Source organism: Calliphora vicina, chromosome 4, assembly GCF_958450345.1.
Source record: "Calliphora vicina chromosome 4, idCalVici1.1, whole genome shotgun sequence".
Lineage (NCBI taxonomy): Eukaryota > Metazoa > Arthropoda > Insecta > Diptera > Calliphoridae > Calliphora > Calliphora vicina.
In genome coordinates this window covers 121,805,605-121,823,299 of record NC_088783.1, presented here as the reverse complement: position 1 = coordinate 121,823,299, position 17,695 = coordinate 121,805,605, and the positions used below count along the sequence as shown (strand labels likewise).

The 17,695-nt window shown below is 32.0% G+C and overlaps 1 protein-coding gene across 1 annotated transcript in view; it reads right to left on the bottom strand.

Annotated features, from left to right (window-relative positions):
- Positions 1–2,675: 2,675 nt before the first annotated feature.
- Positions 2,676–17,695, bottom strand: part of LOC135957819 (uncharacterized) — a 62,650-nt gene continuing 47,630 nt past the window's right edge. Inside the window, 6 exon segments of the mRNA XM_065508623.1 lie at positions 2,676–6,433; positions 13,039–13,251; positions 13,325–13,600; positions 13,740–13,858; positions 14,580–14,831; positions 14,913–15,140. Of these exon segments, the coding sequence (XP_065364695.1) occupies positions 3,871–6,433; positions 13,039–13,251; positions 13,325–13,600; positions 13,740–13,858; positions 14,580–14,831; positions 14,913–15,140 (3,651 nt within the window). The 3' untranslated portion in view covers positions 2,676–3,870.

Below are 17,695 nucleotides of genomic sequence, written 5' to 3'. Positions count from 1 at the left end.
GCTAAAATTTTATGTATTTTATGTCTGTATATTAGATGTAAGATGTATGAAAAACCTTTTGATATCAGGTTCAGTTATCATTGTCTATATGTTATGATAATTCATTTTATATTTAATAAGAAATTTTCTTTTAAATAAGAAAAACTCAATTTGTGACTATTTTTTGTTTGTGTTTTTTCATTTTTCTTAAATTAAAGCAATTTTTAAGAATAATTATGTACAAGTTTGTTTAAAAACTAAAATATAATACAAAAATAATAATTCAAATGCTTTAGCAAAAATAGGAAATAGTTTGTTTATAAATATGTATGTATAATAAAAATGAATACACGCAGGAAATTTTTAACTCAAATTAATGAAAAAATCAAAATAAATTCTTTGTGATGTTTGCCAATAACCAATTTCAAATACATAAATTTGATTGTTTAGATATTTGATGGAATGTTTGTTTTTCCATTTAAATCTATGTCCTTGGCTGGTTATTTTTTTAAAATGTAATATTCGTTGCCTTTTTTGAAATTATATAAAAGAAATCGTTTATTTTTTGTTAGTTTTTAAGTTTATGAAATAATTATAAAAACATTCAAGTCTATTTTAAAGCGTATTTAAAAAAAAAAAAAAAATCAAATTATATGTTCTTGTTTGTATAATTTCAATAGTCTGTCTAACAAGAAACTTAACAAAAATCGAAATTGTGGGTATTCAAACCCCCTATTGGAAATTCCAGACCCTTATTAAAAACACTTTATAACTGATATCCCTGAATTGTTCATTATTTTTGTCAAATGTTGGCAGGGTAAAGTCACTAGGTTGTCCATAGTACTGAAAATGTTACTTGATATGTTTGCTACAACATTTCAGCACTATAATTTTTTGTAGCTGACATTGACAAGGAAATCTGGGGAAGTTATAAGGATTGGTTTAAGCAATGTTGTGAAACTAGTTTTTCCTAGTTGTGTAAGTCAAGAATAGTTTCTTTTGGAAAATAACATATCAAAAAAGGTTAACAACTATAAATCAAAAATAAATTTTTGAAATTTTTTCCGTCGGGATTAAATTAAATATTGAATATTTTTAAAGCTAAAATAGCAAGTTCCGATTCGTTTTGAATTCGTATGCAGTTCGAAATGTTCGACATTAACTTAAAGCGTTGTATAATTTCTTACTCTTCGAACATTTTTAACACTTATCAGTATTTTTACTTTGTAATTCAATATTTATACGTGCAATTAAGGGCCTTGATTCGGAAACACGACCGGAAAACCATTTTCCAATTTTTGTTAGAAAATCACTCAGTTTTCAAATAATTTTTGAAAAATGTTTTCCGCCCGTGTTTCAAAATCAGGAAAATTCGAAAAATTCAAAATATATCCCTTAATTTATGTCCTGTCGTTATTTTCAAATAATTTTGTCTCATCTCTCGTTAACCAGACCATCGTTACGTACGTTTTGGCTACACAAATCTTGAAATCTTTTAACTAATACTCTATTAATTTTCAGTTTTAAGTTTTGTCTACGTTTACATAATTATTTGCATCTGCACAGCAGAAAATATTTATTACTAACAAATATTACAATGTTTTACGTTTTTAGTTCATTATTTTTTTTTTTGTTTACACATATGTAAATATTTATATACAATACATACGTAGTACATACTATAATGTATATAAATATTAGATTTAATCTCTATATATATCTCTATGTATATATAAAATGTTAACGCAGTGGATTATTATCTAATAAACTACATAATTGTGACTTTTATCTTCAAGTGTAGAATGAGATTTTGAGACAGACAGAAATAGAGATAGAAGGAGTTAGAGTAATAATGTTTTTATGTATGTATGCATGTTTTGTTTTTATATTAAATATATATTTGTTTAAGGATCAAGAGAGTACAAGAGTTTATTTTTAATACGAGTGTTAGTTTAAGAGAGAGAGAGAGAGTTAGGGAGTTGGGGAAGGAAAGTATTAAATTGTTTTTAGATTACCGTAAAGGGAATAACAGTATTTTTTTATATAAACGTTTGTGCTTTTTTCCGTTAAATTAAATGTTTCAAAAAAATAAAAAAGTTTTTAAATTATTTACAAAAAACCGGTTAAAAAACTATGATGAAAGGAATATTTATGGTTTAAAGATTCAGACCGGTTACAATAATTTTGTTTTATGTAAGAACAACAACAACAATAGCTACACCCATACCCATACTAAAGACCTTAAGTCTAAAAAAAAAAAGGCCACATATTTGCGGCTTTCGTAGTTTTAGGGGTGAGCTGCTTGCTATTTGTAGGAGGAGTAAGTTGTTGTTTAACAATTATATTATAAATGCATTTTTAAAAAAGACCTGAATTATTGCTTAGACTTCTTACTTTCTTCTTTAAATTTTACTTGTTTACTTGTTGTAATACGTACAAAAATGTTATGTTAGTTCTAAACATGTTTAAGCATGTTTAAAAGTGTTCTTTAGTGTTTGTGTGTGTGTAAGAAGGATGTGTTTGAGTGTTTAAGGATTTGATTATAAATATGTATGTAAGCAATTGTATGTATGTATATAATAAATATGTATGTATGTATATGTAGTAGAAGTAGTATATGTTAGAGAGTATGTTATGTATTTTGTAAATTGTTTATAATACGTATTTGTTAATGTATGTTGTATTTGTAATTGTTGTTTTGATTGATTAAATATTTGCTAACTTTCTTCTTTTGATGTTGTTGTTGGTTTATAGACGTCACAAAAATTTGTTTTATTTTGACATTTCGCAACGGTATTCATAATAATAATTACTTGTTAATTTAAACGCTTTGAATTTCCTTTTCGTTTTTTGATTTTTTTGATTCTTTTTCATTTTTTTTTTTGCTAATTTTCTTATATAATAATAAAATAATAATTAAAACTAAAAAAAGGAATACATCAGTTAAAGAAATAATAAAAAATTATTATTTTCTTTTTGTTTGAGATTTAGCAAATTGCAATATCGGACTTAGTAGACAATAATCAAGTCCAAGGTATGTATCAATATTTGGGGAAGAAATCAATAAATTGTATTCGAGTATTATGCAACAGAATAATTGCTAGAATTGTTGTAGAATGTTACAGCTTAAATGATAGAAAGTGGGGGGAAAAAACCTACTGAAAATCCAATGGTTTTAATTTTCTCTTTGTTCGGTTTTTTATTATTACTTTTTTTCAATTATATGGGTCCTTTGTATCTCTTGTATGTAGTTTGAAGAGTGGTTTTGTGTTGTAATGAAACAATTGAGCAGTGAGTAAGTTTTTCGTTTTTTTTGTTTGTTTTTAAAGTGAAGTGAAAGTGTGTGATGAGAGTCACAATTTAAACTCCACTGTTTCTACTACAACTGATTTGGGTTTTTGTATTTTTCTTTACAATTAATAATAATAAAACCTAAACGCATTAATAATCAAAAATGTTTAAGTAATAATAGTAATAAATTAAAAAAAGTACTCTAAAATACAAATATTTTGTTTCACAGCTTTAGAGCAATTACATAATTAATTAATTAATTTTAGTATAAGTAACATTAAACTACTAGGCGTACTAAGAAGAGTGCCAATTATGCCAACATAATTAGTTACAATTAAATAAAGCAACAAATCCACAGCTGGTCTCCTTAAATTTATCATTATTATTACAAATCCGCTCCTTTTGCCGCCACCACTTTGGTTACCTTTTACCAGTCACCACCACCATCCTGTGGGCCAATATCATTGATCAATCGAATGAATGTCATTCGATTGCCAGCTGTTAAGGTGTTTACCAGGTTGCCACGTAGATGGTTTGCACCCGCTTGGGTGTGGGTGACCCCTCGGTAGTGGGGCTAAATTTTTATGACGTCTCTAAAAATCATACTTTAAATGTTTTTTCACGGCGTTGTTGTTGCCGATGTTGTTGTTGCTGCTGCTGCATCTGTTGCTGGTGATGGTTGTGATGATGCGGTATGCCACCATTTCCCACATTCCCACTAAAGGCATGGCTCATGGCCAAGGAGCTGTCATCGCAGGCATAGCTGGCAATGCGATGATCGCTGCGACTACGCTCACGATCATGAGTGCGCTCTCCGCGATGATGATCGCCGCTGACGATAAGGCCACCATTGCGTGCTTGCTTTAGGTTGGTGGCATTTTGCGATTGGGATCTCCGGTTGCCCAAACGTTTAAGCTCGTAGTCACGAGCGTCGGCCACATCAAATGTGGCTGATCTCTGTTGATGTTTCGTTGATGATGAGGAGATGCCGGTGGAGAGGTGAGATTGCCGGGAGCCCTGATGGTGAGGCGTTTGGGACTCGTATGCCCCCGGACAATATTCATCGTATTCGTGGTCTTCACATTTGTTAGCATTATATGAGGCGGATACCGCCGATTCTCGAGGTTCTCGGCCGCTCGAAGAGGAACGTTGGTGTTTCTTGGGCGGCAGAGGTATGGGTGCTACACATGAACTATTGCCCATTGCTGCAGCAGAGGCATTCGATGTTGTGGTACACTTTGAGCGTCTCACGACATCGACACCACCGCCACAGCAGGCGCATTCCTACAACTCGGTCACCGAATACATGTCATTATTGGCTTGAGATCCGCCACGTTTCAGCGAGCGATAGTACATCTGTTGCTGGTGGGCTTCAACCAGCAACTGTTGCTGATGTTGTTGCTTCGTTAAGATGGTTGAATGGTAGTTATTATTTGGCGTTGTCGCTGCAGGATGGCGTTGATGATAGCTTGCTGGCTGTGAGGTTTCATAAGAATGTTGTTTCTTCACTGAAATGGAATGTTGATCCATGTAGGCGGCATTCGAGCGAGCATTATCCAAGGTCTCGGAACGCCGCGATCGTTCGTGTTTTTCGCGATCACGATCCCGTTCTCTCTGCCGTTCTCTGTCACGCTCGCGATCTCTTTCCTGTTCGTAATTGTTTGTGGCCACCTGTTGGTGGCGTAAACTATTCGATTTGGGAGGTAGAGTCTGCATTTGTTGGATATTTGAGTTGTGCTCTCGAGATTTGTGACGATTTTTAGGTGGTAGACTAGGTGGTTGCAATTGGATTTGAGGCTGAGTTTGGTTCAATTGATTCAGTTGCTGCTGAGACGTTGTTTGCGTTTGTGCTGGTAGTTGCAGTTTCTGTTGCTGTGGTCTTTGTAGAGAACGATACTGGTTTAGGTTGGCCGCGCACAGAGGTTGTGGTGATATTTTGGATTGCTGAATGGGGGGAGGTGCGGGCTGTGGCTGACTCTGGTGAGTGGGTATTTCAGGCAAAGGTTGATTAACAATTGAATTCGGATTTAATGAGCGGGGTAGTTGTGGAGGTGGCGCTGGTGCAGCTACTGGTTGTGGAGGTAGAGGTCGGGATGCAACGGAGGGTATGATTTGTGGTGGTGGAAGTGGTGGAGGAGGTTCATTCTGCTGCTGCTGTTGTATTTGTTGCTGCAATAGTTGTTGTTGTTGCTGCTGCTGTTGTTGTTGTTGTTGATTATAACTGGAGCTTTCGATACTGTAGACCGCTGATGGAGGCAGAATGTGTGTTGTCGGTGGATGATGCTGAACTGGCAATGGACGCTGCACGGTTGGTGTTACACTTACAGGTTGTATCTCTTGCAATTGATATTGTTGAGGCTGTTGTTGCTGCTGCTGGATTTGTAATTGCATTTGTAGTTCTTTGGCATACGAACTGCCTACACCCGTAGTGCCCGGTATTTCAGTAAATGTATTCTTGGGCTTTGGCGGCGGCAAAGGTGGAGGCGGTGGCTGAGCTGCCTGAGGCACAAGCATTTCAGTTGTATTGGCCACATACGTCTGTGGTATACAATCCGGCTGAGGACAATAGTCTTTGGATACTGTAGAAATCGAAGGAGTCTTGGCACTACGCAAATTAGGAGAAGGACTAGTACCCTTCAATGATCCTCCATAACGACCACCATGTGGTCGCCCTAAAGTAGCACACTTGTTGGCTGTAGCAGCAGCTAGCACACTCAAATTGTTATTGCCTCGCACCGCTTTCGGACCTATGCTAATGTATTTGGGATCGAAACGATTAAAGCTATTGTTTGTAACATCACGCGGATCCTTGTCATCATCCAGATCCAAGCCATTGCCAGTTGATCTGCAGACCGTGTTTGAGGTTTGGGCGGACAACACAGAACGAAGCGAAGAACCAGCTGAACGTGGTAGAGTGGCTGAGGTAAACATACTTTTAATTGAATTTCTTCCAATACCATTGGAGGCGGTAATGCTATTAAGTCGAATACTGCTATTGCCTGCATTGGAGCTGCAGGCAAGCGAATCTCAGTAAAAGTCGTTGGCTTCCAAAGTCTTACATTGTTTGCTAAGTGTGGCATATTTGCCGTTATTTGGACCAGGCATATAGCTCGGTTGCTGATGTGAGGGCAGTCGACCTAATGTATGGTGACCCGATGATGATCTAAGAGGCAGAAAAAGACGTTACAAATTAAAACTCATAATCTAGCTGCATTACAGTTAAATAGTATATGAAAATGTTTAAGTAAATACAAGATTTATTTATATTTTTAAGTACATATGTGCATATATTTAGGTAAATGTGAAACAAATTTAAAAAACAAAAAACTAAATTCAAACAGAAATAAACCTTATTTAACAAACAAACAAATAAACCCGCTTGTGTTTCCCAATGTAGGCCACATATATTTTGAAAATAAACTAGCTTTTTTTCAATACCTTTATTGTGGGAAATAAGGTGCTCCTAATGTGAAATGAAGTACAAAATGTTTTTATGGTTTTTGTTTTAATTTTGTTTTTATTGAATGAATATCGGTAAGTTTTCTTAGTGAGCTCATAATATTTATGTAGGTAGGGTATATGGTTTATTGAAAGTGATAGTTAAATGTGTTGAAAAACAATTTTTATATGTTTTCCAGTGGAAGTATGTATAAGTACAAATAGTGCAGAGTAAATTTATAGGTCGTTACAGAGAGAGAGAGAGACAAGGACTTATTTTAAAGATTTTTTTTTTGGAAATACTTTTAACTAATGCAAGGTATGTGATATTGTTGTTTTAAGTTTAATATTTTGTGTATGTATTTATGTGATGGAATATGTTATGTATAACATTCAATGTGCTACAATTTTGAACTTCAGTGTTTATCTATAGCATGACCTGTTTATTGCACATTTATTCAATAAACTGTTTACGGTTTTAAAACCTGGAACATTTCAATTTTTCCGATAATCAAACTAAAACTTTATAACTTTCTAGGAGTTGTAAAAAAACTGTATGAACTAGATTAAAGGTTTTTAACAAAATAAGGCAACTATGTTAGCATCAATAAGAAAAAATAGAACAATATCTTTCAACAGCATCAATAACTACACAAATGTATACGAAAGGGGTTTTTTTAAGTCTGATAGAACTTGAAAATTTAAAAAATAACACAAAAAGGCCAATTGACAGATCCGTTTCTTGAAATCATGTTATCGCCAAATTTTGATTTCAACAAATCGGCAGCGCCATAATTTGAATCGTGCTTAAAAAAACTTACAATTTTATGTATAAAAACAAAGAATTTATGTTTGTGTATTTAAAAATCGACTACTTTTCAAACGCTTCTTACCATTTTTATGGAAAGTGTACCACAAAAAAAAAAAAACGTCTGGCGTATTTATATATAAGATTTATCAGATTGGGAGTTTTTCTAGAAACTAACAATGAAAATTTGCCATTGGGTATATAAGGATTTAATAGGGATTCAAATAGTGTTTTGCATACACCATAAAGAGGTTTTACTTAGCAAAATAATATTTGGTCATCTTTAAAATTGTGACAATTTTGCAATATGCAATACTATATTCAAATATAAATGAGATAAAAAAAAGAATTACGGATTTAAAAATGGACCTACCTATATCAATCATGTAAAATTGATCAATAACTAAACTTTCAAACAAAACAGTAATAAATTCCATTATTAACGGACATTCTTACGTTTTAAGTCTCTCTTTCATTCTGTTATATGATTGTTGTTTTTTAGAACAACTTGCAGTTGACTTTAATTTTTAGTACAAAAATCAGTTAAAGCGCGATTTTCATACGGTTCGGTTGACAAGTGGTAATGTCTTAGAAAATTGCTATTTCTTTACAGAAATAATAAAGAAAAGTTAAATATTTTTGCATAAACATATAATTAAATATATTATTAAAGTGTTGTTGCTTAATATTTGTTAAAAAAGTTTTATTAAATATCAAAAAAAAGTGTGTAAAGTTGTTAATGCAACAGAGACCGGCAAACACAAATGTACATGTAAAGTTTAGTTGTGTGTTTTTTTTTTTGTTTGTTACAAAGTGTGAGCGAGGGAGAAAAAATCACTGTGTGTGGAAACAACACAAGCACAAGCAAATGAAGCAGTGCTGATTTTGTTATTGTTATTTGTATATTGTTATTGTTGTTTCTATTTCTATTTCAAGTGTAATTTTCACTTCTTCTTCCTTGGCATTAACAAATAAATGTTACTCTCTGTCTATACTTGATAAAAATTTATCATAACTATTGATGACGTTTGTTTTGTTGTCCAGACGAAGTTGTCTGAGAAAAAGCATAAACAATTTTGTCATAACGAAGTAGTAATACTAATAAATGGATACTAAAGCATAGGGTAAACATAAAAACATTATTATTTTGTTGATTAGGTATAACAATTATAAAAAAGTAATTATGAATTGAAGTATGTATGTATTACTAAAAACATAAACATAAAGGCCTTATTCATAATAAATTTTAAAAATTGTCTAATTTTTTATAAACCTTTTCTTAATTTAATAATTGATTATAAATACCTATGGTAAAAGAATAATTTATTTTTTACAAAAATAAGAACAAAACAGTAGGATCTCTATATAAGAGTGAGCAACAAATTAATATTTTTACTTAAAATCCTTAATACCTATTAGACCGTTTCTGCAAAGTGGTAAGGATGCTTTACTATTATTAATTGTGGTCTTTAGAATTAATCAACATTTATATGTATTTATGTGCTATAATAATTTCGTTCTTATTTAAACTCCATAAAGTGGTTTTACATAGCAAAATAATATTTGGTCACTTTTCAAATTATTACAATTTTGCAATATGCAATACATACTATAGGTATTCAAATATAAATGAGGAAAAAAATAGAATTTCGGATTTAAAAATGAACCTATATACCTAAATCATGTTTAATTTATCAATCACTAAACTTTCAAACAAAACCGTAATAAATTCCATTATTAACGGACATTCTTACGTTTTAACTCTCATTCTACTGTTATATGATTGTTGTTTTTTAGAACAACTTGCAGTTGACTTTAATTTTTAGTACAAAAATCAGTTTAAGCGCAATTTTCATACGGTTCGGTTGACAAGTGGTAATGTCTGAGAAAATTGCTATTTCTTTACAGAAATAATAAAGAAAAGTTAAATATTTTTGCATAAAAATATAATTAAATATATTATTAAAGTGTTGTTGCTTAATATTTGTTAAACAAGTTTTATTAAATATCAGAAAAAAGTGTGTAAAGTTGTTAATGCAACAGAGGCCGGCAAACACATATGTACATGTAAAGTTTAGTTGTGTGTTTTTTGTTTGTTTTTTTTTACAAAGTGTGAGCGAATGTTATTGGGAGAAAAAATCTATGTGTGTAGAAACAACACAAGCACAAGCAAATGAGGCAGTGCTGTTTTTGTTATTGTTATTTGTATATTGTTTCTATTTCAAGTGTAATTTTCACTTCTTCTTCCTTGGCATTAACAAATAAATATTACTCTCTGTCTATACTTGACAAATATTTATCACAACTATGATGACGTTTGTTGTTCAGACAAAGTTGTCTGAGCAAAGGCACTAAGAATTTTGTCATACCGAATCAATAATATTAATAAATGGGGACTATACCTGACATTTGTGTATGAATGAATAGGGTAAACATAAAAACAATTTAATGGGTTAGAATATTACAATTACAAAATAAGTTTAGAAAAGTTTGTATATGTTAAGTACCTATATACCTACATATTATTAAAAACATAAACATTGAAAGAATACTTTGTTTTATTTTTAACAAAAACAAAACAATAGGATTTTTAAATAAATGTTTATAACACTTCTATACACTTTCGATCTAATTTTTGTAAATAGAAAAATCTGAAATTCTTTTAAAGTTTATAATTTTGTTAAATCTTAGACAATTATTATTATTATTATTTTCACAACAGCGTAGGTCTGTGATACAAGTCATCTATAGAAATTAATTTTCTATAGAAAAAACTTATACAGAAAAATGTTTTTAGAAAAATTTGTACCTAAACAAATTATTTTTTTTTGCATTTTAAAATATTCCCACTTAATACTGAACTTCCCTAAATAATATTTATTGAATTTACATGAATACCTTCTTTTCAATATGGTGAAAGTTAACGAAAACGAAAGAGGAAGAGAAAAAAATGAATACGACATGAATGAACATGTTTATATTGAACATCAAATCATACTGAGGAAAGTGTATATTAGTAACTATTTGAAAGTATCAAAATTGTCGCGGGAGTACTATAATACTTTAGATTCTAAAGTTTAGAATATATAATAGTATCACAAATGTCAATAAAATCGGCACCGCTTCATTTAATTTGCGTTTTCTCTGAGAAGCGGAATACGCATTAAAATCCGCATGCTTGTGTTTCTATATGTATATAAAATCTAAAAAGAGTTTTTTAAGCTTAAAAGCAATATAGTAAATTTAAAAATGTGAATTAAAAAAAAAAATCAAAAAAGCTTATTTTTGTGGTAATATGCAGATATGTATGTATATACATATGCATAATAATATAAAATGTGTTCCAAAAATAAAGAGAAAAAATGTGTGAAAATCTCCAACTTAGGAACTTGAACGGAAAGTGAAATGATATACAAGTAAGTGCAGTTTTTATTTCTCTTTAAAATCGATTACTAAAATGTTTGCTTTAATTTTTTCCTTAAATGTTTCATACCATAAAGAAATATACATAGAGCGTAAACTCTCCTGTCGAAGACCTAACTCAATTGTCAAAAACCTAAGTGGTGAGAATGTATTAGTAATGAAAACTCTGTGAAAATGTGTGATTATTTTGAGTAAAATTTAGGTTTGAGTTTTTTTTTTTAGTTTACGCTCTTGTTGTTTCTCTATGTTTCAGAAAAAAACTCCAAAAAAAAAATTACTCAATATAATCACACACTAATACATTCTCAGCACTTAGATTTTTGACAACTAACTTAGGTTTTTGACAGGGAGTTTCGGCTCTATTCAAGGGTTTCATATGAAATAGGGATTTTGTATCAAAAGTTCATTATTACTTTATACTATTTGATGCTTCTTTAGATTATTGCATAGTATTTCTTTGGAGCAAATATTATAAGAATTGTCACATAAACTTAAACAACTTTTTGTTCCCTGATCCACTATCATGTTAGAGGGAAACAGCTCCATCTTTTTTGGGGAGGTTATAATATTAAAGTTCATATTGTTTATGAAAATATATAAGTTAGCATTTGTTAAATAATACATACATATTTGCCAGTTTGTTTTAAATTCCCTTTTTAAAACTACATTTTTTTCTGCCATATCTACACTTATTAGGGTGTCCTTAAAATAAAATTTTCCGATTTTCGCTGCTCTGAAGGTCTAAAGCTGCTAACGAGCCTGAGCACTTTAGCAAATTTTAACCTTGGGAGTAAGGAAAATCAAAAGGCTCCAATTTAAGGACCACCCTAGTGTATGTATATGTATGCATGTAATGTATTAATAGTGCAAAATCTGTTTTATTTGTGCTGGTAGGTGTGATTATGAGTGCAAAATATTCCTAGTGACATTTGTATGTGCATAATCCTTATATCACTCCCCCATAACTGGGAGTATATGTCTACAATTGATGTTAAACAAATATAAATTTATCAACTTTAAATACATGCAAATATTTTCATATAAATACAAAAATTAATTGAGCGTATTTAATAAAAAAGAAATCAACATTGTTTTAAAATCATATTTTAACAATTATGCAATTATGAGTAAAAATATGTATATATGTACATTAGAGTGACAATTAGTTGTATAGAATGAAATTGTTGTTCGAATTTTGAAGGGTGCCGGTCGGAATATTGTGACACTAGGTCTAAAAGTTGAGGGCTGAAAATTTGACCCAAATCGGTCAAAGATTTTGGAACGCGAATCGAGGTCAAAAAAAAATTTTAAAATAAAGCAGTAGTTAAGGAATTTCACAAATTTATTTCATATAAATAGTAAAATTTTGCATATATCTGACCTTTGACCTCGATTCGTGTCCCGTAATCGTTGACCGATTTGAGTCAAATTTTCAGCACTTAGCTTTTAGACCTAGTGTCACAATATTCCGGCCGGCACAACTAATTGTCACTCTAATGTACATATATGAATTAATGTTTAGTATTTAATGTTTTAAGGCACTTGTGGTGAAGGGGTTTTTTTTTCCAAAGTGTGAAAAAATATTAAAGCTGCTTTTATTTAATAAAATTTAACTTGAATAAAGAAATAAAAAAATCATTGATTTTATGAGTTTCTTAAACTTAATAGTCGCCATAAATTACTCTTAATAGCAGTCATAATTTCAAATTCCAATGACAATTATGTCATTAGCCTAGGTATTTAAATTAGATTGGCCAAAGAGAGTGCCACAAAGTTTCTTTAAAGAAATATAAAAATTCCTCATAGATGTATTTCTAATGGCTCATAGGCCCCATTCAAAACACATCAACCTTGCTAGTGTTTGTATAAAAAAAAATCCAAAAAAATATGCGTGAAGAGAAAAAAAGTGAAAAAAAAGTTTAAATATAAAAATTGAATAAATTAAAATTAAAAAAAAAAATTAATAAAAGCCATGCCTTGTGCCATGCACCACAACATCATAACCTGGTGGTGGTGAGGGTGATAATTTGCCACTAGCAGCCGCACCACCACCACTATGTAGTGTGTTAGTTTTATGATGATTGTTGTATGATGCCAACCCTGTTCTCAATCCATTGGCGGCACCATTGCTGCGTGTGCTACCCAAGGTGCCACTATGGCCCACAGCCACGCCATGGGTCTGCTGATGATGTAACAGGGTACGATTTATAGTGCCCGTATGATGGACTGGTGCTGTGGGTGATATATTTGCACTTGGTGCATTAGAGGGGAATAAAGGTGCTGTTTCGGATTTGTCGGCATCCACAGAGGGTCTATAATTATCATAAGAATAAAATCAATGATGAATGAAATGCAAGACATTTTTTAAGAGACCAAACCATCTACCTTCGTTTGCTTAAGTATATCCAGGCATGGGAATCCGCATACACGAGTATAGTGAATAGAAAAGACGTCAACAGCCCGGCCACCATCATCAAACTCAAGCCCAAAAGACCGCCACCACACAGACCCTTTAAGGCCTCTGAATAATGGCGATCTATAGCCCGTCTATCCAAAGTGGCTGACAACACGGTGAGATTACGTTTCGTTTCCTCTAAATCGTTATCCATGGACTCTAAAGTTTTGTGCACATCTATGCGTGGATACGTTTCTTGGCTCATTCTAATAAATGGTAAAGATGTTGAGAGAAATTTTACATTTACATACGAGTAGGAAGGAACATGTGCATTAACACGCTTAGTATGCATAAATAGTTTGTGTGTGTGTGTGTTTTAGCAAATGCTTGGCATTTAATACTTACCTTTGTATTAAATAAACTGATTCACGAGCACGTTCCACCAGATCACGTGATTCGTTCAGGCGTAAAATGAAGCGATTGCGTAAGGTGCCACAGTTAAGGAAGTAAACATAAGGACTCCGCTGTAAAGGAACAAAATGAAAAAACAATTTAAATTTAGCATAATTGTGAGCAGCAGAGATAGATATTTTAAATTGAAATTACTAAATACAAAAGAACAAAAAATGGGCGTAAAAAAGACTGTTTGCTGTTTCTTTTATTTTGACATAGCATACTTTTAGGAATAGAGAAGGGAGGAGAGCAATATATTATCATTTTCTGTCAGTTCGTTGCAATCTAATGGCTTAACAAGAAAATGCAATTTGACAATGAATATTATCAGCCACATCAAGTGGCCTGTTTTGTCCTGAATAGTGGACGCCGCGTATCGACTAGTAGCCAACAAAACCCCCCCCCCCCAAAAAAAAAGAGAACACCAAACTTTGTTTTGTTCGTAGTTTAGAAAATCAAATAAAACTACAAAAGTTTTAAACGACATTTGTTCCGTTTGCAATATGGTGGTTTAATTTATTGGCTTTTCGCCAAGTCTGTCTGTCTGTCTTTCGGTTGGTCTATGTGTGGTATTTTTTACTCATTTTATGTTGTACAAACGAGTACTGCCAAGAAACAAACAAAAACTGCACTAAATCTAATTTTTCTCAAGTTAGAAAATAGAAGAAAAAAAAATTTAATACAATTTGTTGACAGATATTTATATAAAACAGTTAGTAAGTTGTCACCGGCAATTGTTTACAACAAGACAAAGTTTCATAAACCTGAAGAAACGATTAATTATTCACTTACCATTCCCACCTGACGACACATGTACTCATGCGGACGCATACAAAAGTCACCAGCCGCCACAGCCGATGCCAGATAAACGCCCGCCAATAGCCAGCATATAATTATGCAAAATAGACCAGCCACACTAAAGAATATCAAGGCACAGCGGGAACGTCGTGCCACGCCTATTACCAATACTGTGCACAACAGTAGCAGCAGTGTCAGGAAACCTAAAGTTGCCGGCCATCGTATCGATTCATAAAGTTCACCCAACTGCAAGAGATAAAGGAATTTACATTTTAATGTACAGATAGCTACGCATAAAATGAAATGCTTATTTAATATTTAACTTACATGTAATAAACCCATTAGGGAGGTATCATTTTCACTGTCTTTGGTTTTCATAAAATATAGCACCATGTTATCGAGACTGGTAACAGCACGTGAGGTATTCTCTCTTACTAGACCGCACGTTTCAATTAACAACATTACAGCAGTTTGATTATATTGTACTTTTTCTATTTGTGCTTCGAGTCTATGTTGATTCATTTTAGTTTCGAGATCATGTTTTATGGCTTCAGTCTGCAATGTAGATTAAATATATTAAAGTATTTATTAAGCTGTTTGAAGAAGTTTAACTCTTAAAGATAATTAAATAAATTAAACAAATATGTTTGTAATTCCCCTGTCTCTAGTAATTATAACTTATTTACAAAACTAACTTATGCTGCTTTAGCTGAGTGTTTTGTTACAGATTTCCATTAATTCAATTTTTGTTATTGAGGTATTTACCTACTACATACATAAATAATATGCAAACATGTGTATAGACAGGAATTAAGACATAATTAAATTTACTAAATCATTAAAATTATCTTGAAATTTTGTTAAAACCGTGGTAAATATTAAATTCTTCCCAATCTATCATTTCCTCTCTCTCTCTTCTCCCTCACTGTCTTAGTCTTAATCAAACCGTTAGTTTATGAGTTATTCGCTGGTGTGTGTGAGGATGTGTGTGTGTATGCATGTAGTTGTGTTGGTAAAACTGTCTATGTTAACTTTACCTGTCAGCTTCAGAACTTTTATGTTGTTCAAAGACTTCAGACTTCAACGACTACTGTATGAGTGTTTGTAACTTGTAGGTATAAAGTTTTTAATAACGATGCATTTAAGCTGTTATTAAGTTCATGTTCATAATTTTGTTCTTTCATTTTTCATATACACTTCATGTATGTATAGATTACATACAGTTGCAGTTAAAAGTAAGTTGATGTAGCAAATATGCAATGATATGCAAATTGTCGGTTTTTCCCATATATTTTAATATTATGAGAGGTGTATTTACAATAATATGTTTTACGGCCACCTTATATTATGCATTACCATCCAGATGTTTCCAGCACCTTCTCTCGATGCTTCATGAAAGTTCTATTTCTACAGAGATCAACTCAAAGCGTTTATTCAATGTTGTATGTTCCACAGCTATGTTAATAATATCCACAGTTATGTCAACTGCTGTTAATCATCCGGTAAACAACATTGTCCACTATTAGTTGTAACCGTTGTATTTGAATTGAAATACAATTTCGTAACAATATTTTTGAATTATTAATCTCTTATACTTAATGATTCTATCAATGTTGCTTGCAATTTTGTTACGCTGTATGTTAATTTGCATCACTAACTGTACGTTTTAATACATCTAACAGAACGGGCTGTCATATTAAATTTTCCGTTGTAATAATTATAGACTAAAGTTAACAGATGATTTGTAAAAGGAAAATAGCGAAAAAATCCAAAACTGAAAAGCTATTAAGGTAAAGCAATAAACTTTAATGAACAGTTAACCAAACCAAATAAAAAAGAAAGGAGTTATGGCACGTGTAGGAAAGAAGAAAAAGTTTTGCAAATTATTTTTAAACTTAAATTATAGTGCAGCACTTTAACAGCATTTTCATTTAGCCGATAATTGCATTAAAATGTACTTTTTCCGAAAGAAAAAAACACAATCCAACACAACTAGCGGTTTCTGGTGCTATCTCAATTGATGTTCTAATTAGAACTTATCAGTAAAATTGTTGTGTATCTCATAGATACATCGAAACAACTGCTGCCATTTTACAGAGATACATCTAAAGTGTCCATACGGCCAAAGCACACTCAACCAGCAGCCGTTTAACAATGTAGCCAATACAAATTAGAATTTTAAACTTGTTGTTTCGAAAATACATACAGCCATATACATATATCGTCACTTAAAATGCAAAACAACGTAACATCATTTCAATAATTTTTAAAGTGATGGACAAAAAACCAAAAAACCATTACAAAACTGTCTATATAAACTTGAATTTTAAGTTATTCAATCAAAAATTCGATTTTGGTTGTTTTGTTGTTACGTTAGTTTGCATTTTATATGGCGATATGTTCACATTTCATGTGCATGAGAGTATGTGTTTTATTGGTACATAAGGAGTGAGATCGAAAAATTCTTAACACACGTTTTAATTATATTAATTTTTTTGTTAATCTGATTAAAATGAGTGACCAGAAAAAAGTGCGTACTGAAATTATTAAATATTTTCAACAAAACCCAACTTGGTCTTACAAAAAGTTGGCCAAGCATACAAAGGTCTGCCGTCAAACTGTTTCCAATGTTATTAAACAGTACCGGGAGAACTTGTCAGTTGATAGAAAACCTGGTTCAGGTAGAAGGAATGGTCCACATGATGTTTCTAAAGCCAAAAAAATAGAACGCATTTTCAAAAGAGCTCCCAACTCATCCGGTAGGAAAGCAGCCCGGTTAGCTCAGTGCTCGGACTATTTGGTACGAAAAGTTAAAGCTAATGCAGGTTTAAAAACATACAAGGCTTAAAAAGTTCCTGACAGGAACGCTACTAAAAATTTAGAGGCCAAAAACAGAGCACGGAAATTGAAGTCAAGTTTTATAAAAAAATATTCTTGCTGCATAATGGATGACGAAACGTATGTTCTGGCAGATTTTTCGCAACTTCCAGGTCAAAAATTTTATGTTGCTGATGCTCGAGGGAATGTTGAAGAAAAGTTTAGGACCCAAAAGCAGACAAAATTTCCCAGAAAGTTCTTGGTATGGCAAGCAATATGCAGTTGCGGCAAAA